Below are 25,474 nucleotides of genomic sequence, written 5' to 3'. Positions count from 1 at the left end.
AGCCTTGATAGAATCTGATAGAATTCACTGACCAATGAATGAAAGCATATGTGTCGATTGACAATTGACTCAACCAATCATATTTGAGTTTGTAGTCAATGGGCGTATTCTTTCACGCTCAGGGGTATTCTAGCTGACCTCGGTGCTCACGTGACTTGCTCTGAGGCGGAGCTATTGCCTTTGGTGTGAGACGCGGGAATTTCCACACAGTGAGCTGGTTCAGCACAGCGTTGAATAATAATTTGATAGAACATGGCAACAGGTGGAGATGATATTTGCAGCAGCAGATATTATCGCGGACTTTTACTGGCAGTGCCCTTTTCAAGACGGCCGTTTAATGAAAAAATGGACATTGTTGAAAACGGCCGTGCAACTCCCGGAAATATGGACTTAACTCAAGCTGTAAAAGGCTATGTTCGCCACTTTCAAACAACCAACTGGGAACGATACCCATGGCTGACCTCAACCCGACACAAGAAGCAGTATTGCTGGGAGTGCTTGCTGTTTGGGACCGAGAAAGGTGCATGGAATGACGATTTTTATGCTGCTTTTGCTGGTGTTTGCTGGGGGGCAGAGCGAGGTGATGTGTTGGGCAGGTAAGGCCTTGATTCAAAATAGTGTTTCAACCACTATTTGACCACGCACTTTTTATGGTTTCTGTTCCCTTTCTTTGTGATGTAATTCAAAAATAATTAGCATTTTTGATAATACATTATTTCGATGTTTGAAGTGACAAGAAATTAATTGGAGCCACGGCTTTTGAGAAGCCAACACAATAGCTTGGGGTTGCATCTCCAAGTGTTTTAAAATAATAATAGGCTAATAATAATAATAATAATAATAAAATTGTGTTTATTATGACACAATGTCTGATATTAAAACAACCATCTGAATTTAGACACAATTTGTATGTGTGTGTGTGTGTGAGAGAGAGAGATACTTAAAGCAGCTACGAGCAACTTTTTCGATTGTTATTAAACAGTATAAATTTAATATCAATGCATCACATCTTACCTCTAATAGTCGACGAGACCAACGCAGAGTAGTCTCACTTGAACCCCGAGTGAATCGGCCAGCGTAGTCTGTCTGTAGCCAGGGCAGATCAGGAAGTGAAATGAAACGGTTTGCAGCAGCCACTTCGGCCATAACCACAAAATAACTTCCAAAAAACCTGTTAGAATATAACGAGAGATGTTCCCGAGAGTGTCCGTGGCGTTCACATTGTTTATGTTATGTTGCTAGGCAGCGCAAACGGCGTAGGCAGGCATCTGCGTTTCACTTCCGGGTTTCACTTCCGCGTTTCACTTCCGGGTTACCCGGTCCGGTCTCTCTAGAGAGCCCCCTGTTGACGCGAGTTTAGACAGACACAGAGTTATTAATCACCTAAGGGAGCAATCTCAGATACACACGGCTTTGGTCTCGTCGACTATTAGAGGTAAGATGTGATGCATTGATATTAAATTTATACTGTTTAATAACAATCGAAAAAGTTGCTCGTAGCTGCTTTAAGCAATATAGCATGAGAGCAAGTGTGTTGTGGAGAATATATCCCGGGATATATTCCACAACACCACGCAGCTCGAGTGCTATATTGCTTTTATAAAACGGTTTCCAAGTATAATAATATAATAATAATAATACTATACAGATGCAGCCAGCCAAACTGGGACCATCGCCCCGCGTCTGTCGTGCGCGCATCGCGCGGCAGTGCTGCGGTGTGAATATTTTTTTTTCACCCTGGAAGTCCACTTCTGTTTTCACCCACCAGGAGGCGCAAAAACACACCGTCTGATTAGCTTTCTGAAAGACTGACTTCGCCCTGTGATTCGCCTGCATCTTAGAGCAGTCCACTGCCAGTAGTACACAGTACACAGGAAAAACTGGAGGGTATTTTTCCCAGAGTAAATATTATTTTCCTCTCAAATAGTAATATTTAATCCTTTTGGAGCATAATTATTACCTGCAGGCAATAGAGTGAGCGCAGAGTTCCAGACAAAATTATGTTACTACTAACTAACGCCCACTTTATTTTCCATTCGGTCGCCATTTTTCTCCCCCCGGCCTATACAGTAGCGTTCTGTAGCGTATCTGGAAGGCCTTTTCTTCACTTGATGGATCAAATGCCAGGTAAGTTTATTATTATTGATTAACATGTGTCAGGTTAAACTGATTTGCAACATTACAGGTACAGTTACCTACATGTAACGCTAGCCATCTGTTCAAAGGGCTGGGCTGGGCTGATAACATGCTAACGTAGCGCTACGTTAGCATGCTAATGCTACGTTAGCATCGGACTGACTAATTAAACCTCTTTTTAGTGGTTTATCGACAGTAAGTTATTAACGCCAGGTGGGTCGGTGCAACACGAGTATTAAATTGCTAGCGGACTTTAAGACACGTGTGTTTTGCTCTGAACAGAGTGGCACGTGTGGTTGACTGAGTCTAAACAGAGGACTGTAGGGTGACAGTTTTACTAGCGGCAGATGGACATAAAAGTCTATACAGGTCATGTGCACCTATGTGCAGTGAATATGCCACTGTCTCGGACGGTCTTATCACTATACTGCCTTATTGCTTATTGCTTATTGTTTTTGCACTCATTGTTATATTTGTACTATGTCGTAAACGGAGTCCACAGCACAAGAATTTCACACGTGATACTTGTACCATGGAGTGACAATAAAAATCTTGAATCTTGAATCTTGAAGTTAATTTGACACACTCCTCATAATGCACAAGTTGTACTGTATATCTTAACTAGTAACTGTTAAAATGGTAGGGCTGTCCCAGAGTCTATTTTTTCAAATACAAATAGACTCTCGGTTCCCAGATTGATTCAAACATAATATTTTGAATGCATTCCCCCCAGCTGGAGAAGCCGGATATAAGCTCTTATTCTAACAGCTGGAACACAGTGTCTGCGTGAGCAGTGCGTGTGCGCTGCAGAACTGTTTTTAATTTTGTTAACAGGTATTCTATCTTGTCTGCAGATTGAGCAGGATTTCACTCTGATGTCTCAGAGACGGAGAGAAGCCAGAGCAAGCCGCCGAAAGACAGCACGCAGCAGCCGACAGCCAGCCACGTCCCAGTCTGTGTGAGTACCTCACCTTGATACTGTATAGTGTCACTGTCTGTCTAGTCGGGAGTTCCTGCAATAAAGCCACAAGTTACGTTAATCTGCATTCTGCAATCACAGTATTGCAGTTTTCTTACTGTGGGATTCGACACCCGTACTCGGCAGCATCTTGAAATTGAATGTACATGTAACGTTCCCAATTCTATATATTAAATTCTAATATGTGTGTCAGTCTTTTCCAGTTTGAAAAAGACTGATATATTTCTACTCTGTTATCCCCCCCCCCCCACACACACACACACACCAGGTCCAATAACACAGACAAACCCACGCTGGATGATGTCCATCGAAAAACAGGTGCTGGTTGAACGGCCTTTGTGCTTGGGCTGGCTGTAGTCTTCTCCTCCTACTATAACTTCAACCTGCAGTACCAACATGATGGAGCATGCATGCTGGAGAGAGGTACAGTAGGACCTTCTTCTTCCTCTGACACAAGAACATTGGCACAGCAGTCTGAATGAAATTGAATGTAACGTTCCCAATTCTATGTATTAAATTCTAAAAAACGACCCTCAAAATTTGGGAAGGCTAAGCCACACAACTAGCTCGTTATAATCTAACGTCATGCTTTGAAAGGCGACTTTACGACGATGAGCCAAGGCAACGCTGAGTCACATTTTCGAGCAGCCCCCGTCAGCCGACGGCGCCCCCTCCCCGTAGGACGGCGCTCCACCCGCCGTCATACGGGGAGCACGTGGCGAGGCTCTGATGGACGACCATGTTTAGGCCTTAAGAGTGACAGGGTTGTCTTTACCTTTCACACGCCATGTGAAATGTACTGTACAACATTTTCATTGTTTTAAGCCTAACCTAATTGCTAACCCAAACCATAACCCTTAACCTTAACCTTAAAGAAGAACTCACCCAAAAAACTACTGATTTCTTTTGCACATACTGTAATCTGACACATATCTGAGAACTGTAAACATGCACTAATTACACACATTCCACATGAACTCAGAATCAACTCTCAATAACTGTCAAACTAACTGAATGTCTGCAAAACTGTTTACAGCCAAATAAATCAGCATTGTTTTTTGGTGGACTGTCACCTTAACCAAATTGTTTTACTTGTCTAAACATAACCAGACTATTTTAGGTTTTTACAAATAAGACACTTCCTATATAGCCACGAAGCTCTCGAAAATATCAAATCCCCTAGGGCAATAGAAACGCTGTTGATCAGTCTCCAAATTAATAACTCAGTGGACAAACCCATATCCAGCATGTAAAATGGAATGGTAAAATGGACTGCATTTATATAGCGCTTTTATCCAAAGCCTGCTCTACCGCCTGAGCCCCAGCCGCCCCTGCATGTACAGTACACGTCGTTTTTAACAATGGAACAGACAAACTCTTATTACTTTTCACATACAGTATAGTCACGCCGAGGGACTTCACAAATAGTCAACATAAGACGCTTTGGATACAGTATGTCACATTCATAAATTTATGTCACCTGAAAGAAGAATATTTTTGTGTTTCTACATTGTTTTTCAGAGCCTGCCTGTAAGCAGTGTCGTCCAAAGCAAGAAGAGTGGCAAGATGGTCTCAAAGCGGCATCAACAACTGCAATTGTGTGTACGCTCATCAAGAAGCTTTCGGACTTCAAGTGGGCCTTCTTTTGATCTTTTACACATACATACTGTACACTCATTCTGAACTGCTGACCGATGTTCCAATATGATGTTTTCTACAAGACTGATTACAGTGTGACCACTTGCCATAGCGTTCTTACTGGAAAAAGTGCGTTGGGTGTGAACGCCACCTTAGAGTGAAACAATGTTATGTTCTTTAGGCCAGAGGTCAGGCCAGGGACCCCCTCATTCTGATTTGACCATCGCCACTTGTCCTCTAAAAGCTGGTAGACTCATAATCAGGGAACAAAGAAATGTTAAACATCCTACTGTTCAAAGTCACTGGATGGATGTAGAGAACAAGTTCAACAAACATGTGACATTAATGTTGTAATTAATGTCAAGATGATCAGCATTGCTCCTTTACAACTGAAAATGCCAACGAGTGTTCCACTTGTTCCACATTATTTTAATAAATATTTGAACATGAATGAATAGTGTTGCTTTGTCATTATTGTTATTATTAATTATCTAATAATTAAATACACGAAAATCCCATTTTCAAAAGGCTAATAGCCTATTGTCATTGTATTCTGTATAGTTATGATTATTCTTATTATTTATTATGTCACGGGTGCACGTGTGTGTGTGTGTGTATAGTTAATGAAAATCTGTATGTACATTGCTCGTACACTACTAAGACATTAATACACATTATGCAGTTAGAACAAAGAACGAGGAACACATTTGCTATGTTGCTATGTAGTAAGTTTTATTAAAATGTAAGAGAATAAAATTGTAGTACAGTACAATTGAGTACAGTAGGCCTACAGTATCACCAAAAAATTGTCTCTCTGTAGGCCTACCTGTTTGGCCTCTAAAAAATGCCATGTGTAAAAGGCTATCAAAAGTATTCTCAGGCTGTATAAAAAAACATAAAAAAAAAAACTACAGTACAGTATACTGTATGTCCCCTCTGCCAGGATCACTTCCCACTGTGGCATCCATTGTTCTTGACAATCAGGGGGAGAACTTTAGCTAAACCATTAATCAGATTGTCGCATGTTTGTTGGGACAGTTTGTTGTACCAAAAGTCGTTGATGCCAGAAATCAGCGCGTCTTTGCTCTTCGGTTTGATCACTCTTCGTATGTGATCTTTCAGAAGATGCCAAACGATTTCGATTGGATTCAAATCAGGAGATTCTGGGGGGGTTCGGATCCAGTTGATTCCCTCTGCTTGGATACAGGCTCGAGCGGCGGAGTGCTTCGGATCGTTGTCCTGGAAAAAACGATGGTATGGGCCAAAGTTTTTTCGAATGTATGGCCCTGCACTCGCCTTGATGATGGACTCCTCGAAGAAAATTCTGTCCATTATTCCCTCGAAGATGACCAACGGCCCGGGCCCATGCCGTGAAATTGCACCCCAGCAGTGAAGCTTGATAGGGTGCTTAGGGGTGGGTTTGGGAGCGAAGCGGCCCTTCTTGGTAAAAGTGAACCTTGCAAAGTGTTCCAAGGCCACAGTCGTCTCGTCAGTGAATATGACGTCATCCCAGACCTCATTTGTGTCGATCCATCGCAGAGCCTGGGCGAGTCTCAACTCTTTGTTTTTCTCTCTAATCATTGGGGTGAAGCAGGTGGGGTTATAGTTCCATTTCAGTTGCTGCCGAGCTCTGCGTATGGACGATGCGCTGATGCAGATCCCCAGATCTTCGTCGAGTTTGTCGTGGACTTGTTTCGCTACCAGCTCGTCATTCTCGTCTGTGATGTTGTCAATGGCAACTAGCACATTGCTGAAGAACAGAAAAGATAACAAAATTAATGCAATGAACCGATAATAATTTCACAAGATTCAAATGTGTTAAAGTGTTATAGTTCCCTATAGCAACATAAACTGTATATAGGCTACTTACTCAAACATTTTCCGCTTCCGTGGACGCGAAGGTGCCTTGACTATGAAATGGCGTATTATTGTCTGGCGGCTTACATTGACTCCAACCGCAGCAAGATGTTGCCGTATCTGGGCTGTGGTTTTTCCTGACGCACGAAGATAGCGGATGTCCACGCTATGCTGCTTACAAACCCTCATTGTATTTTGGTTTTGGTTTTGGATAGGATCAGTGTAGTAGTAGTAGTAATCTTGGTACCAGTGAATCATTTTACCCCTGCTATATAGGCCTACTGTCTGAAACCACGCCCCACTCCATATGGTCGGTTACAATAGAGAGCTCCAGGGATGACGTATTTTTGTAGGCTGAATGCGGAAGTCCCGAACTTCCTGGTTCTTCACTGTGTCCGTCGCATAGGCGTCCACGCATTGATTGCGAGAGAAAGAATTTCCGCGTTCACTCGTGATGACGTATAATATCCGCGTCGACATTGTAGTCTCATTTAGCAGTTTGCTAGCTAGCCACCCTTTTAACGGCACATAAAAGCTTCAAAACTCATAAAAGTGGTCTTTATGTGTGAAGATGATGTTACTAAACACTGGTTCGCGTTTGATTACGCCAGCGTTGCCCAGAGAGATTATTAGAATCTCTATAGCAGTCAAACCGGTTCACCACGGAAGTACCCCAGTGTGTGGTTTGTTTGGCTAACGGATAGCTAGCCATTAGCTCTTGTTATTATCCCTACACAACGTTACAGGTAAGCAACTGCCGATCCTTTTCATGTTTTAATTAAATACACATATTTCACGTCCACTTTGGCCATATCGTTGATATTTGCGCATATTTTTGATCGCGGTCTTTGACGTAAATATCACAGCATAACGTAGCCTTGTACCAAGTCTTGGTACAAGGCTAAGCATAACGTAACGAGAAGCTAACTAGCGTTAGCTGTGGCTGTGTCTCTACTGGGGCGTCTGGTATGGCCATCCAGTGAGGGAAACATACCTGCTCCTTGCCCAAAAAAAAGAGAGATGGCATGACCTTTATAAGGTAAGATTATATGGCGTATCCATGTTCAAGTTAACAACATGACCCTAACAGCATGGCACTGTAACATCAGGTACAGTATGTGAGTCCAGTTAAGTTACTGTATGTGCATTGTGTGTACAGCCAGGTATCTGCACAGCTCAGGGATTACTGAAGTATCCCAGCAAGATGGAGCAAGGTGACTCTCTACTCCAAGCAGGGCTTCAGGTATGACCTCACCTTCACCCACTCATGCCTCCTTGGCCAACAAGGTGAAATAGTCATATATAATTGCACTGGGACTTATTTTTCCCTCTGTGTATCTTTCTCAAGGTGAGCGCCTACACTCCAGACAGCGTGTCCCAGGCATTGGAGTACCTGCAGGAGCTCCTGATCGTCATCCAGCAGCACAACCACATCCTGTCTGCACGGGCACACATCCCACCTGCTACAGCGAGCGTGGACCAGCATGCACAACTCTTGACAGTGAGTACCTGATTGTGTCTCCTGTCCAGATTGTGTTAAAAACATTTTACAACCTCACACAGACAAGACTCAAGTCATTACTATTGCTTCAGACAAATTCATTTCCAAGGTTGCTCAGTGTTGAACTGTATGGTCTAATCTTAGAAATATTGGTGTTATTTTGATCAGGCTATGTCCTTTGATCAAGTTAAGTCATTGTCCTGTACATACCCCCCCCCCCCCCCCCCCCCCACCCATTTTAGAAACAAACACTCAGGTCTGTTGTGTCACACAGATTATTATTGATGCCTTTATATCATCCCACCTGGAGTACTGTAATTCCCTTTTGACATGCCTCACCAGTCCCTGGACTGTCTACAAATGGTCCAGTACACTGCTGTTGACAAAGGCCGCATGCCCACAGGGATTGTTTTTTTGTTTTTTGTTTTTTTTCCCAGGTCAGAATGCTTTGGAAATCATGTACAGAGTGCTTCCAGCATGCACAGAGACACAGCATTTATTTGTTGCTGCTGAAAAAAATTGACATTGATGAGTAGCATGCCTCTCCAAAAGTGTAACTTTTCTCTGCTTGAGGCGCCCAGAGCACCCTGCCCAAAAACACTAGCCATCGAGAGCGTTTAAACACCATGTGCGGTGCTGGGAAGAGGAGCGCTCCTAGAGCGTCCTTACCATAGAGAATGAATTGCAGAAAGGCGCTGGCAGCTCAAACAGACGTTCCCTGTGGACACAGCTGCTTAGTCCAACACGACATGTCACATCACATCCATCTTAGCTTCCTTACATTGGCTTCCATCAAGTTAAGGTTATTGTAATCACTTATAAAGCCCTGCATGGTCAGGCACCTGTGTAAATCTGTGACCTGATCCATCCCTACATCACCAGTCAATGTGACTGCTCTGTGAAAGGTGCTATATAAATAAACGTTACAAATAAACGTTACTTTCTTAGTTAATTGCTACTTAGCTGGATTCAATTTACACCTGGCATTAAAACAGGTCCAGGATCTACATCAAAAATGTGATTCATCCTGTTTAATCTATGCCAACTATGTCTCTTTTCATCTATCATCTACAACGTGTATCTATCAGTCTGATGTGTCCCATGTTTGTGTTTTCCCTACAGTGGTGAAGTGTCACTGTGGTGTCTGCAGAGCCTGCTCGCCTCCAACACAACCCACCATCATCAAGCAAGGCCGCTCTATCTGCCTGTTTGTCTCTCTGCCAGTGCCCGCATGTCTGTTTAGTGTGCGTGTGTGTGTGGCATGTCATTTTTAACGCTGTTCATAACGAGCAGAGCGTGTTTAGGCTATCGTACGGCTCCGTCCCCAAATTAATTTTCATCGTCCCTGACGCTACTGTGCGCCCACACTGCGGAGTGGATAGGAGCTGACTGACTCTGACTGATAAGCTATCAAAGTTTTGTGGGGAGAAATACATTTCAAACTAGTCAGATATGACTTGAATGTCATAAAATAAATCACCCACAGTGATTGACGACAGTCCGACCACTATTTTGACTGCGCGGCTTTATGTAGCTTAACAAAGGCATTTTTGGCACATTGCCACCCCTCGTTGTCAATGGACTCCGTTAAAACATGTTTTTTGAAGTCTCCAGATTTGTCGCTAACATGATGCAGCCAATTCTATTGTGTGACTGTGCATCCACACTGTGGAGAGGATAGGAGCTGACTGACTGATAGGCTATCAAAGTTTTGTGGGGAGAAATAAATTTAAAACTAGTCAGATATGACTTGATTTGTTTTTGTTTGGTTACAAATTCGCTAAAGCTGTTTCCTATCACATTTCTTGTTTTTGATAGATGCTACCGCCCCCCCCCCCCGCCACCCACTGGCAGAAAAAACGGCTCATATCCAGTTGTTTCTTAACAAAGACCCCTCATGTTTAGAAAGGCAAAACCTGAAAATATCCTGTTCTCTCTAGCAGGACATGATCCAGATAACATGTTTAAAAGGCACTATAGGCTATCAAACTTTTGTGGGGAGAAAATTAAATAAATTTAAAACTAGTCAGATATGACTTGATTTGTTTTTGTTTGGTTACAAATTCGCTAAAGCTGTTTCCTATCACATTTCTTGTTTTTGATAGATGCTACTGCGAAAAAACGGCTCATATCCAGTTGTTTCTTAACAAAGACCCCTCATGTTTAGAGAGGCAAAACCTGAAAATATCCTGTTCTCTCTAGCATGACATGATCCAGAATTCATGATTAAAAGGCACTTAAGATGTTGGCTTTCTTATTATATCTAACAGCCAATCTACAGTAACAGCCAATGTCATTTTTATGGAAACTTGTACAGTATGACTCCTGTCTCCTTAGTGTGAGGTGGCTATTTGCTGTGAATAAAGCTTGACTTTTGAACTTGATTTGCTGATCCTTTCTTGATGATGAAACAACTGTAAAAAAATAAATAAATGAATGTGGGTTTAGAGAAAACTTTATTTCAGATTACAACATTATTTCCCAGGGGGCCATACTGACTTACATCAAGTAAGTGAAGGGCCACACGGAATGTACGGAATGTACACTCGTCAGCCCCACCCAGCCAGGTGTTTTCCTTCTCAAAGGCCATGATTGTCCATGTAAATTAACCACTCAACAGTCAATGTCTCAATGTCCTTCCATGAGTGCCTGCTACATTTCACTTTTGTGGGGAGAAAATGAAATAAATTTAAAACTAGTCAGATATGACTTGATTTGTTTTTGTTTGGTTACAAATTCGCTAAAGCTGTTTCCTATCACATTTCTTGTTTTTGATAGATGCTACCGCCCCCCCCGCCACCCACTGGCAGAAAAAACGGCTCATATCCAGTTGTTTCTTAACAAAGACCCCTCATGTTTAGAGAGGCAAAACCTGAAAATATCCTGTTCTCTCTAGCAGGACATGATCCAGATAACATGTTTAAAAGGCACTATAGGCTATCAAACTTTTGTGGGGAGAAAATTAAATAAATTTAAAACTAGTCAGATATGACTTGATTTGTTTTTGTTTGGTTACAAATTCGCTAAAGCTGTTTCCTATCACATTTCTTGTTTTTGATAGATGCTACTGCGAAAAAACGGCTCATATCCAGTTGTTTCTTAACAAAGACCCCTCATGTTTAGAGAGGCAAAACCTGAAAATATCCTGTTCTCTCTAGCAGGACATGATCCAGATAACATGTTTAAAAGGCACTATAGGCTATCAAACTTTTGTGGGGAGAAAATTAAATAAATTTAAAACTAGTCAGATATGACTTGATTTGTTTTTGTTTGGTTACAAATTCGCTAAAGCTGTTTCCTATCACATTTCTTGTTTTTGATAGATGCTACTGCGAAAAAACGGCTCATATCCAGTTGTTTCTTAACAAAGACCCCTCATGTTTAGAGAGGCAAAACCTGAAAATATCCTGTTCTCTCTAGCAGGACATGATCCAGAAAAATAACACAACCTCTTAGGACACAGGCAGGCAGGCAAACAAACACAACAAAACAATAGTAGTCCATGGGCCAAAGCCCAAAATTTCACTTATCGGTATCACTCAAGGTGGCAAAATCTAGTCCAATTTTTTGAAAAGGTACATGTCCATAGATGATATTTTGGTATGATAACCTTTGCTAAGTGGTAGCTTTGTCACAGTTATCAGCACATCAAGTTAACCACCCCCTACAATAAATTGGTATCTAGGCGCTGGTGCATATCCTACTTTAGGCTCATTTTCAGGACCTTTACTCATGTTTTATGAAGGTATGTTTGGTCTAATTTTAAAGGGTAGACTCATAGGTTATTTTAAGCACAGTTGTGAGTTTGTCTAATAAACATAGAGGTCACATGGGCTCTTCAAATTGTCAACAACATCCATTTTTCCATCTCTTTTTTTTCTCTTCCCCCCCCCCCGATTTTTTTTATTCCATTTTTATCCCCCATTAGTGCTAATTTAATTTATTTATCCTGGTTGCTGCTCCACCATATTATATTTGTGATAGTGGTGATGATAAAGATCATTGGTTAAATAAATGATTGAAAGTTAGAATTCTTGATTCTTTTCTATCACATGTTCTGTTCAAATAAAGTGACACGATTGTCTCTTTCTTTGGATCAACGTTTGGTGTCATTGTGGGTTAACTGTGACTAATAACATCAAGTAAACATGTCATTATGAACATTAGCTGTCAATGTTAACTGTTTAGTGAAAAACAAAACTCAAACTGTTCCTTTTCTATTTTTTCTTTTCACCTAGAATAAACAATGAAATTAAATGTGCAAGATTATCTTCACTTTCTCAGTTTGTTTGTTTGGGGGGGGGGCGTGGGCATGGGGCGTGGTTTTCAGCGCCAGGTACAGTAGCCTTATAAATAAGCAGCATTCGTCATTGCCACGCATCCTTCAAGATCTGTTACTAACACTTTTGAAGATGCCAGCGACAAAGAGCTTTTACACCAGCCAACCAGCAACCAATAAGGTATGTTTTCGTATATATTTACATTACCCCGCTAGCCGGGCGCTTCTGGCTCATACGAGCGCATTAGCAGCGCCCGGCGAACGTCACGCATTTTCCTATTTTACACTGTGACATTTTCACGTCTAGGTGTAAATGCATATTTACAATGCTATTTGTTTTCACATTTTCAATATATTTAGATGTGATAATAAAGGCTTCGAGGGCCTGGTTTAAGTACCTTGAAAGTGCTTGAATTGTACTCTTAAAAGCACAAACCCTGCTTACAACAGTCGCTGATTGTTTATTCTACAGTATTTTTTGTTGTTTTTTGTTTACAGAGAGCTTTGTGCAGTGTGGATCGTCCAGGGCTGAGTCCGGCTGCCGCAGCCAAAAAACCAAAGATCACCACCCGTCTTGTAAAGAAAAAAGCTGTAAGTACAGTTTTCCTTTCACACACATGCGCACACACACACACACACACACACACACACACACACACACACACAACTGTCCGCCTGCAAGTAAATCCATAGAGAAAATAAGTAGCAAAGAGCGTTCCCATCTGCAACGAAAATTACTTCCTTGTTTGCCTGAGACGCATGTGTACCCATGCGCTCAGGCAAACAAGGAAGTGATTTTCGTTGCAGAGAGGTAACCCTCTTGGAACCACTCTTGCTGGTTCCTCTCGCTATGGATTTACTTTGAAAATGACAGTTTCGCGTACTTTGGATTATTATTTGATGATCGCATGGTGAGTACACAAGTCACAACATGTATGTGATTGTTTCTAGCGCTGTTGTGTGTGCTTTTGGGGGAATGAACGGCGGTAGCATATTAGAGACTGCCACACTACTGTACTATCTAACTAGCGTTAACAGTAGCAGCCCCCATGTATCACTGTGAAACGCACTTTCTAATGCACGCCACGCACAGTGAAGATGTTGGCGGCGTGTCCCTTCGCTACTGACACACACACACACACACAAAGTAGTGTAATAAGTAGGCCTAATGAGTTACTCTACACAGACAGTAATATTGTAAAGTAGGCTAGTTCATTACTTTCAAATGAAAGTATCTAATAGGCTAGTACAGTATCACATTTTGAAAGTAACTTGCCCAACACTGCACAAAAATTATAGGCTTTTTTGTTTTGAATATTCATGTATACATATGTTCATGTTTTTCCTACAGGCTGTCGTAGTGCAGAATACCGAGAACCTACCCCCTAGCCATCTGAATGAACAGGATGCGGCTCTTGGACAGAGCCGCAACAACGCCATGATGGGAGTGGATCTGAAAATTCAACAAGCAATTGGGCGAGCAACAGATGGTTTCCGCAAACAGTTGGAGGACTTCAAAGTCACGTCCACCAAAACTACAGAAGATCTCCGCAAGGAGATAGCTGACTTGAAAGTCACGTCCAGCAAGCAACAGACACAGCTTGATTTGCAACACGGGCAGCTAGAAGACTTGACTAAGCAGCTCGAGGCCCGCAGAGACAACTGTACTGTACAGGCTCACCGGCCCTCAGCAAGTTCAGCAAGTTCACGCGAGCTTTTCAATAGCCCATTACAGCTCAGTTACACTGAGCTTCTGTCACCCGCTGTGAGAACTGAGCTTCTGTCACCTGTGAGAACTGAGCTTCTGTCACCTGTGAGAGACACTTTCCATTTGGCACTGTCGCCGACGCCCACGCCCACGCCCACGAGGAGAAACACTCGACATGCGGCTATTGAAACAATGCCTGACATCACGTTGCAGAGTATTACAGTGGATGAGGAGTCGGCATTGTTCAATCAGTACCCACAGAACCCGGACGCATATGCAGCAAACATATTCATGCTACTGGTCGACTTCAACGTGTACCATCGGGATTTCGTTCACAAAGTGAACTGGAAGGGAGGTCACGGCAAACACGCATTGCCGAAGAACCTCAAGGCAAAGGTGCTTGACATGGTGAAGGCAAAATACGCGACTTATGTTTTAAAAGATATTCGTGATCGGATCAATGAACGTCTCCGTAACCCGAGAAACGTAGATCCGAGGGCACGTCACGACCCCCTCCGCTAAACAGACTGACTGTTTTACTGTTGCCTATACTGTACAGCCTGATACTTTTCTGATAGCCTTTTCACATGGCATTTTTTTTTTAGGCCTAAACAGGTACAGAGAGACATTTTTTTTGTGATAGGCCTACTGTACTCAATTGTACTGTACTGTACTACATTTTTTTTTCTCTTACGTTTTAATAAAACTTTAGTAACATAGCAAATGTGTTCCTCGTTATTTATTCTAACTGCATAATGTGTATTAATGTCTAGTAGTGTGTACGAGCAATGTACATACAGATTTGTATTAACTGCACACACACACACACATATCATAATAACTACATAATACAATGACACAATAGGCTATTAGCCTTTTGAAAATGGGACTTTTATGTTCATTTTATATCATGCTTGTCAAATGCAAGAGATCACTGCATGGCATGCTATCAAAACGATTTTGATTTATGTAGCCTACTGTGTGTGCGTGTCCTTTGTGCGGGGGGGGGGGAGGGGGGGTGAGTGATGCATCTAATTAGCTGATCACTGTATGCTGTGTGCTGTGTGCAGAATAGCAGTCAAACCGGTTCTGAAAGGTAACAGTAACACGTTCCTGCTTCCCCCCACAAATTTCATTCTTGAGGCTGCGGTCACATGAGGCCTTTTAATTCGAAATGAAATAATTCGAATGAAATCATTCGCATTGATCGTTATTTCCTGCGAGTTTACAAGAGAAAATAGTATCCAATCTCAATCCTCTCTAACTCACTGCAGTCTTTCTGCGCATGCCCGTTTCACTTTTGACTGAAAAATGATGCCTCTAGATTAAAGAAAAGACACTGTGATGTTGACTTTTATGTAGCCTAAATGTGCGCATGTATAGAAAAATACTTCAATCGCATTGAGAAACGAACTACACCACCCCCTTACATCGAATTTGACTTCACATCGAATTGGCCGTTTTCATTCTGCTTTAGGTGTTTACAAGATAAATTTGAAGAGGATTGGGATCGAATTCTGAGTTAAAGAGGATTGAAACTGTCCATGTGTCCATGTAACCACTTGTCACTTGTCAACCCAGTTGATGTCACAATGTGCATGCACGTGGTCTAAATACGCTGCGCTGATTTGCTCAATGGATTTTTCGGCTTCCGCAAACAAACAGCTGTGGTGCTTGTTGCTTGTTGTCTTGGAAACATGAACTTTGAGCGCTTCCTGAATGGGTCAACCAAGGAGCAGGCAAAAGTGGCTTTGCATCCCAGCAAACATTTTCACGTATAACGACCGTGTGCTGTACGTCAAACCAATGTCCATCTGTTTAAATGAATTGTGTATGATTTTTTTTTGCAGGAACACTGACAATATCAGATGGTAGTGGGCAGGAAATCAACCCACAGATCCTTTTGATTGTACAAATGTGACCGTTTTGACAGAACTTGGTGTGATGATGCATGTTTTAGCAAGCTTCTTCTGTGACAAAGCATTTGATATACAGATGTCATAAGAGTTGTGACGATTCAAGCTCATTTATTGTTCCATATTAACTAAGGGTTAAGTAACAATGACAGAGCTTTAAAGACATTGGAATATCTATCAATGGCTGATGTTAGATAATCTATAATCCTCTAACAGCCTGGAAATATATTTGGCAGATAACATACAACAGCGTAGTCACTATAATGTACATGTAAGAGTGACCCGATACAGTAAGCTGGTCATTCTGAAGACACCTCAAAACCTACTTCGATACTTGATATCTGAAAGTCTATGAACCTAGATCAGGGGTGGGAAACATTTTTTTCCAGAGGGCCATACTGACTTACATATAAAGTAAGCAAAGCACATTGGACTGATAACTGCCAACACTCCTGATTTTTGTGCGGGTCTCTCTCTCTCCCGCTGTGATTGGTAATTTCTCCTGTTAATCTCCTGATATCATAGTGATACAAATCAAATGGATGTAGCAGATTAGATTTATTAATGTGATGCTGTCTTTTATTGACTTTTTGTGGGTGGTTCTGTTTTCCTTTGAGGACGTTGGATGCCGCATTTTGCCCACGTGTGTTATATACCTGCATAGAAAACAGAAGAAGTCACTTTTTAATCTCATACACTGCAGTGTTTAGCAGAGCCCTGCCCAGTGCCCACAGAAGTTTACTTAAACTCTATAATTATTTTATCTTCATTTATCTACAGACCAACATTTACAGTATAGATTCTCTTTCACATTTGACCTATTTCCCTGAGTTGGATTAATAAAGTTGTTGATCAATTGATTGACTGACTGAATGATGGTGGTTCATGTACTGTATGCATAGGCTAGTGACAATGAATAGATACCAGGGGAGAAATCAAACTAGGCTACTCATACAGTAAATCCTCCTATTTCAGGGTGAAAAGTTTGGCTGTCAGCTAAAGGTGACTAGTCGGTATTAATACAGTATTGTGACTGTATTGTGACTAGCTTTTCGGATGTTAGGTAGTAAAGATCTGAATGTATATCAACCTAAAAGCTAACATCTCCCCACTGTCATAACGAGATGGGTCCATGCTACTGTAACGTTATATCAATTCGAGAAAAACTAGCTACTGTACAGTAGTTAGAAATGGCTGCAGGCCAATTCTAGATTCTATTCACAGATCGTAGTGTTTGCTAGCTAGCTAGCGCTAAGCTAACACTGATTCAATGTCACCATACAATATGCTTGAACCAAATTAACCAAATTAAAACTTAACGCCCACACGTATAGTGACGCAGCTGCAGCTATCATGTTGTTTTGTTTAGTGTACTGTACAATAACGTAACGAACTCTGATAGGGCACATACTGTAGGTTGGCGTTAACCAGACAGTATATAACGCATCCGAGATATAAACGTTATGAATATAGCCACGTTATAAACAAACTAACGCTGGTGATCCGTATGGAAACATTCTTACTCGAAATGGTTAAAAGTTATATCAATTTGGTCATTCTGTAGCATTTTACTGCCATATAACATAACTAGCAGCTATGTTAGTAAGCCACATAGGACAACTAGCGCTGAACCGGAAGAACAAATACGTTTGCGTGGACTGTGACCCCGCAGCTTGAAACTGCTGCAACAGTGAGAGACACATTATGGACTATGAGGGCCCCTAGTGGTTGAATGCCATTATTCACATCTCAAACCATCTCAAAAACGTCACCGCATCGTCAAGCACAAAGTAATGAAAAAAATCTGTCACGACGGGAGTGGCTGCATCTGTAAGTCCGACTGGCATGGTATTCTGAGTCATTCTGAGTCAGTTGAAACACTACTGTAAGGCGGGACCTCTAGCAAGAAGATAGACGTGCGGGTGATTTGATTGGATCGTTCTGGAGACTGAAGTCGACATTGGCCAATCCTGGCGCTTGCTGAGAGCTTTTCGCAAAGCCCGACACCAGAGCCGTATGCCGACACCAAGTAACGTTGCGTCTTATTTAGAAATGCGGGGTTAAGAGTGAGGGCGCGCGAGAGAGGGGTTAAGACATTAGCCCGCGTCTATTCTTGTACAAAACATCATTTTCTTAGTAAAGTTATAAGCGAAGATCGATTCACAAGGATCTGAAAGCTGTCTCCGCCATTTTGTTTTTGAGGTACTTTTAGTAAGAGAGTTGCGCCATCATGCGTCCATAATGACTCATTGTACAAGACTTGAAGGACTAGTGACCCTCCATACAGCAGATCAGGAGAAAGCTGTTTGGCTCGAGCGCAGCGCTGCCTTTTAGTAAGAGAGTTGCCATGGCAACCAATAACCCATGGCCATGGGTTATTGAACTCGGTTACTGGAATTATACAATGGCTGTGAACCAATCAGATTGCTTGATTTGAGAGAGCCGTTTTATAATATGAAATAACTTACAGCAGACTAACCCTTTGTATTTGAGATGTCTGTCTCTCTGATCACTCACTTAGACCCACCGTGTGTGGGTGTTTTTTTCACCCACACCCACCAGACAGCCCCAGCCGCCCCGTGTCAAGCCCGCCGCTCCCACTCCAGGAGACGTCGGGACAGGCCATGGGGACGAGTGCCCTGGGAGGGACCGCAGCGTCCGGTCGGATCGGCCATCCAGAGTCAGAGATGTTCAACGCGCGCCGCCGCCATGCAACCTCTCCCCGGGGGGAGAGAGAGACGTGAAGGACGGACGCGGCCTCGAGCCAGGCCGATGCAGTGGAGGTTACCCTCTGCACCGGGCGAGACGTGTGTGTGCGTGCATGCGTGTGTGGAAGAGCTAATTTGGCCTGTGAAATGGCGCTGCAGTGCATCCATTGCACGCTCTTTCTCTCTCCCTCTACACGTGGTGTGTATGTGTGTGTGTGTGTGTGTGTGTGTGTTTGAGTGAGTGAGCACCAGGGCACGTAGAGAACGCTTGCGCAATGGATGCACATTGCAGGCCCTTTCACAGGCTAAATTAGCACTTCCACAGCGGAAGCTACACACGGTAGCGGTAGGCTACACTAGGCTACAGACGGCCCACACCGGTGGTGAATCGAGAGTGGACTGACAACAGTGCCCGAAGACTAGACAGCTTAAACAGTGAATTGTTGAGCTCAATAATGGCTGCGTGGACCACTTGACTGAGCCGTGGGCCATGGCTGTGCTAACAACATCGAGTTTATTTTATTAAAATATGAAAAGTAACATAACAACAAGTATCACATCGCACATAATATGGCCCCATTATTATCACAAATCAAATTAAACAGGTAAACTTACCTTGCAACCAAGATATGTGCAAGCTCCAAAAATGCCGCCAGCCACCTGCTCTTCCCAGTGCACGCTGCTAAAACCGGAACCAAATCTGTCTCGTGCAAATGTGCATGCGCATTCAATAACGCTGTGTTTGATTACTTCTGGTTGAAGTGTAATGTGATTGAAACAGTTCATCTCGTGCAAATGCGCATGCGCACTCAATAACGGTCTGCTTGATTACTTCTGGTTGAAGTGTAATGTGTTTGAAACAGTTCATCAAGAAATGATCAAAAGTCTTTCAGGTGAATCTAATCAGTTTAAGCTTCATTTCAAACTTGCCAGTGAGATTGAAACAGTTCAGCACATAGTGATAAAATGGGTTCCAGGTGAATCTAATCAGCTTGACCTTAATTTTTTACTGCCATGTTTTTGTTGAAAGAGATTCAAACATTTTATTAAAAGATGATCAAATTGCTTGCAAAGGAAATTAATTAGCTTAACCTTACCTTGAAGGAGTACAATCATGTTCCAAGCTCAAACATTAATTAATCACATTGAACACATGGGATCGAGTTTAGTATATCCGTGAGAGGCAAGTTCCCGTTTTTTCAGTGTATAGTAAAAAGTAAAAATAATTAACACAGGACTGAAGTGGTTTTCATCGGACAGCAATGATATCAATAACTAAAGGAAAACAACCAAATCTAAAGGAAACTTCACTGTGTTACATATTATGGATAAATCATCGGGGGGGGGGGGGGGGTAATTATTTTAATTTTTCGATTGCCGGACCAGTGAAAATATAGAAGTGGCCAGTAGAACTCTGATCTACTGGCCAAGTGGGTCAGTGGGGGAAAATGTTACTTTGAACACTGCAGATATTGATATTCACAATGACATGAGATCAAAGCATGGAGGATCTTCTCTCAGTCCTCCAGGTTCAGAGCTGTGTATGAATATTGGTCAAGACAAAACACATTCTGGAAAATCCTAACTTTATTTTCAGTGAAAATTACAATGTAAAATGTTCTGGAGTCCTGATGTAAAACTTGCAGATTGAGGAATACTGACCTGAGAGTTTTGAGAGCAGGGACCTTATTTTGGAGAAATCAACATGTCAATCACATGAGGAAAGCTGTGTATGGATCTTACCTGAGAGTCTCCAGTCTGCAGTGTGGACTCTGCAGTCCATCAGAGACCAGCTTCACCCCGGAATCGTGCAGCTCGTTGTTACTCAGGTCGAGCTCTCTCAGACTGGAGGAATGGGAGCTGAGAAGTGAGGCCAGAGCTTCACAGCTTCTCTCTGACAGCTGACAGCCACTCAGTCTGCATGAGAATTAGTGATGGAGACAAACAACTTTAAAATGTTTTCCATTTAGCACTCATAAATGATAAACCACTTTTTGTGTTTTCAAGTATAGGTGGTGCTATGCCAAATAGCATTAAATTAGGCACTGCACTCTGTCAGGTTCCCAGCAGCGCAATCCCCAGGTTTGAAGTCAATCGGAAGAACGGTTCTTGAGATAAACTACTTTCTGTGTTGCCAGTAGGTGGCACGCTTGTTGAGAAAGCAAATGCACGAAGCGAAATGTCGAAGTATTTTGCTTACATTGCCGACAGTGAAGGCAAGCCCCTGGACACATCAAACGAAGCCAGTCTGTAAGTCTGTAAGTGCTTCAACGCGACGCAGGTGAATGGATAAACATCGAACCAGCCAGGCTATTTCTCTCAGACAAGGATCCCAACTTCTTCAAAGGTTTCAGTTCAAAGACTGGTTAGCGAATGTGAAGGATACAACATACATGCCCTCTTAAGTCAAACGAGTGTGATTTAAGGCCGCTTCACACAGATGCGGTGCGAATGCAGTGCCGATTATTCGCACGGAGATCCGCACCGGTGTGAAACGGCCTTTATTGTGTGACAAGCTAACTTATTTCACCATCGGAGTTTTGCCGCCTACCCCCCCACCCTGCCCCCCAAAATAAGGGCGATTCCCCCATCCAAGTGCACACATCACTCCCCACCCGCTCTGATGGCTTCTAGACGATATCAGGGCTAAAAAAGTTGTGAGAGCAGGGACCTTATTTTGGAGAAATCAACGTGTCAAATCACATGTGGAAAGCTGTGAATGGATCTTACCTGAGAGTTTCCAGTCTGCAGTGTGGACTCTCCAGTCCATCAGAGACCAGCTTCATCCCTGAATCGTGCAGCTCGTTGTTACTTAGGTCCAGCTCTCTCAGACTGCAGAACTGGGAGCTGAGAAGTGAGGCCAGAGCTTCACAGCTTCTCTCTGACAGCTGACAGCCACTCAGTCTGCATGAGAATTAGTGATGGAGGCAAACAACTTTAAAATGTTTTCCATTTAGTACTCACGTCAGATTTTGATAAAGCGCTTTTTGTTTATGCCAGTATAGGTGGTGCTATGCCGAATAGCACAAAATTTGTAGGGCTGACCCAAAAAATCGACGCTTCAAAGCTAGAATCATTGCCATGGTAATCAACGCTCAAATCAGCAATCAACGCTTTGTTGTTATTGTTTTTTCCCCTCCTCTCCTCTCTCTTTCTCTCTCCATAATATCTAACGTGGAGTGAAGCTTTGTGAGACAGTCTCTAGTTTCCTGGCTGGGCGGGTCATTCAGGCCAACACTGTTTTTAACACGGGGAACTCACACCGGCACGTGCCGTGAGAACAAACAAATGCACCCAACAGCCAGCCAGTAGTCACACCTGACGTTGAGCTGTGGTCTGCAGAGCTGTTGTAAACATGAATCTTCGTACACTTCTTTTCTAACCCAGTGTGAGTAACGTTACAAGTGTTCAAGTGAATTCAAGTCCTTTAATTTGTTTATAATGTTATGAATTAGCAGCAGTCACAGATACTAACGTGAATCTGTCACATGGATTTGTTATTACTGACTGGTAGTGAAACTGAAGTTGGCTCCATCTATCACATGGATGTACATACACATCGCATTAGGATTATCAACACGTGGAACGTGTTTACAACATTTCATGCCGATAACACGCACAACACTAATGGAGTTTTTATTTTGAGCAGTTGAGGAGCAGATGAGCGTTTTGTCAGGAGAAGCCTGGAAGGAATGGTGCTGAGCTGAGAGTGCTTTCAACTCTGTGAGTAGCCTACAACATGTTTGTTTGTTCCCCAGCGGGATCGCCACAGCCGAGAACACGCACAACACTACTGGACTTTTTATGCCTCCGCCGGCGATAGCCAGGCCGGAGGCATTATGGATCCGGGTTGTCCGTCCGTCCGTACGTCCCGATGTTCGTTAGCGTAATATCTGAGGAACGCCTTGACGGAATTTCATCAAATTTACCTCGAACATCGACCTAGACTCAAGGATGAACTGATAGATTTTGGTGGTCAAAGGTCAAAGGCCAAGGTCACTGTGACCTCTCGAACTCCATTTTCAAGCTTGTTAACGCGATATCTCAGGAATGCCTTGACAGAGTCTCATCAAATTTGCCTCAAACATTAACTTGGACTCAAGGATGAACTGATAAGATTTTGATGGTTAAAGGTCAAAGTTCAAGGTCACTGTAACCTCACACACCCAATTTCCAAGCTCTTTAACACAACATCTCAGGAGCGCCTTGATGGAATTTCTTCCAATTTGCCTCAAATGGCGATTTGACTTAAGAATGAACTAATGGCATAAATCCGCAGTGCGGTCGTTCTAGTTATTTTTGTGTGACCCCCCCCCCCCCCCCCCCAAAAAAAAAGAAAAGAAAAATAAGGAAATAATAAATAAATAAACCGGAGTAGAAGCTTTGATTATGATCGAATTTAGTCATCTGTTGTTTGCCTAACATTATGTAATGATTGGTGGTTGTGATTGTGAACGTTCACATCACTATGATCACATTTTAATACAGTTAATATATCCAGTTTAATTGTCACCTACAAAGCTTTATTGGAGGCTTTGACCACTGGCAGCAGCCTCAGAAGAGCCTCCTCTGAAGCAGAGTATTTCTTCAGGTCAAACTCGTCCAGCTTCTCTTCTGATGTCAGTAAGATGAAGACGAGAGCCGACCACTGAGCAGGGGAGAGTTCATCTGTGGAGAGCGTTTCTGATCTCAGGTGCTGTTGGATCTCATCCACTAGAGAACGGTCATTCAGCTCATTCAGACAGTGGAACAGATTGATGGTTCTCTCTGGAGAGGGATTCTCCCGTATCTTCTCCTTGATGTACTTGACTGTTTCCTTATTGGTCTGTGAGCCACTTCCTGTCTGTGTCAGCAGGTTTTGTAGGTGCTCCTGATTGGTCTCCAGTGAAAGTCCCAGGAGGAATCGGAGGAACAAGTCCAGGTGTCCATTTGGACTCTGTAAGGCCTTGTCAATAGCAATCCTGTGAACCTTTTTTGCAGATGTTTTGCTGAAAAACATCCTCAGATTTTGGAAAGTCAGTTGTGGCATGGGCATCACATTCTTCTTACTGTTGATGAGTGACAGGACGACATGAAGAGCAGCCAGGAATTCCTGAACGCTCAGATGGACAAAGCTGAACATCTTGTCTGTCCCCTTCTTCCGTCCACGCTCCTCTTTAAAGATCTGTGTGAACACTCCCGAGTACACTGAGGCTTCATCGAAGTTAATGCCACACTTTTGTATGTCCTTCTCATAGAAGATCAGGTTGCCTTTCTCCAGCTGGTGAAAAGCCAGTTTTGCAAGTGACTGAATGTACCGATTGCTGTTTTCTGCAGCATACTTCTTTTCCGTCTGATGGATCTGAAACACCAAGAATTCTGTGTACATCTCAGTCAGGGTCTTGGGCAGGTCTTCTGTCTCACCAGTTTCTAAGCGCTCCTTCAGAACTATAGCAGTGATCCAGCAGAAGACTGGGATGTGGCACATGATGTCAAGGCTTCGTGAATTCTTGATGTGGGAGATGATTCTGCTGGCCTGTTCCTTGAATCTATTCTTGAAGTAATGCTCTTTGTGTGGGTCAGTGAAGCCTCTCACCTCCGTCACTCTGTCAACAAAGTCTCCAGGGATCTGATTGGCTGCTCCAGGTCGTGTGGTCATCCAGAGGCGAGCAGCGGGAAGCAGTTTCCCCTTGATGAGGGCTGTCAGCAGCACATCCACTGTGATTGGCTCTGTCACATCAATAGAGCGCTTTTCATTGGCTTTGAAGTCTAGTTGAAGGCGGCTCTCATCCAGACCGTCCAAAACAAACAGGAGTTTGAAGTTACTCTTGTCATAGCTGGTGTTTCCTGACTTCTGTAGTTCTGTGAAGATGAAATTAAGAGCTTCCACCTTGATGACTTGGGTTTCCCCGATGCATTCGTGAATTAGTTCTGCCAAACTAAAACTTTCTCCCTTCCATAAATTCAGCTGGCGGAAGGTGAAGGGGAATATGAGATGAACATCTTGATTTTTTCTTTTTTTAGCCCAGTCCAGGATGAACTTGCGCACAAGGAATGTTTTGCCAATTCCTGCAATCCCGTTGGTCAGCACTGTTCTTATAGATCTTTGCTTTACAGAAGTTTTGAAGATGTCACTTGGTTCAATTGATTCCTCTGTGCCCACTGGCTTGTTTGATGCTATCTCAATTTGTCTGACCTCATGCTGCCTGTTGATGTGTATGACACGGCCGTCTGTGAAGTAGAGCTTAGTGTAGATATCATCCAGAGGTTTTTCATCCTTTTTCTCAAACCATCCTTCTTGTAGACACACAAAACTGTCCTCAAAGTTAGGTTGGAGCTTTAGTTGGTACCATGTGATGAGTTGTGGAGGCTCTGTTCTCACCAGCAGATCTGTGTAGAGCAAATTAACAATAATGAAAAACTGAATCACAATTACAAGTATATACGGTTATTTTGCAGGTAGCAGCAATAAGCAGATGCTTGAGACAAAAAGTAATTTGAACCTCAGTGCTTTTTTCACCCTAAAAGTTGGTGTTTTAAAAATAACAATCGTGTTCTCACTGTCAACATTAATACAATGTTTATTTTTAAAATAAGAAAGAAGCATCTGGCATCATTGTGAAAAGAAGCTGTTGACATGCAGCCTTAGTGGAAGACATAGGTTGTGATATCATGCAGAACAGACTGTGTTTCCATCCACCTGTTTTGATTGCATTGTGAAATATCACATTAGAAAAGGTTGCTCTGAGAACTAGCTGAACTATAACTGTTTG

The 25,474-nt window shown here is 42.7% G+C and overlaps 1 protein-coding gene across 1 annotated transcript in view; it reads right to left on the bottom strand.

Moving 5' to 3' along the window:
- The window catches only part of LOC310800853 (NACHT, LRR and PYD domains-containing protein 3-like), a gene marked incomplete at both ends in the record, with an annotated part of 85,651 nt that overhangs the window by 32,262 nt on the left and 27,915 nt on the right, over positions 1–25,474 (bottom strand). The window contains 4 exons of the mRNA XM_083664750.1: positions 20,466–20,639; positions 21,453–21,616; positions 22,652–22,664; positions 23,240–25,091. Coding sequence (XP_083520876.1) covers positions 20,466–20,639; positions 21,453–21,616; positions 22,652–22,664; positions 23,240–25,091 — 2,203 coding nt within the window. The remainder of the gene's footprint in view (positions 1–20,465; positions 20,640–21,452; positions 21,617–22,651; positions 22,665–23,239; positions 25,092–25,474) is intronic.

The sequence above is a fragment of the Poromitra crassiceps genome, assembly GCF_964638095.1.
Source record: "Poromitra crassiceps genome assembly, contig: HAP1_SCAFFOLD_125, whole genome shotgun sequence".
Taxonomy (NCBI): Eukaryota; Metazoa; Chordata; class Actinopteri; order Beryciformes; family Melamphaidae; genus Poromitra; species Poromitra crassiceps.
This window is presented reverse-complemented; position numbering and strand designations above follow the sequence as displayed.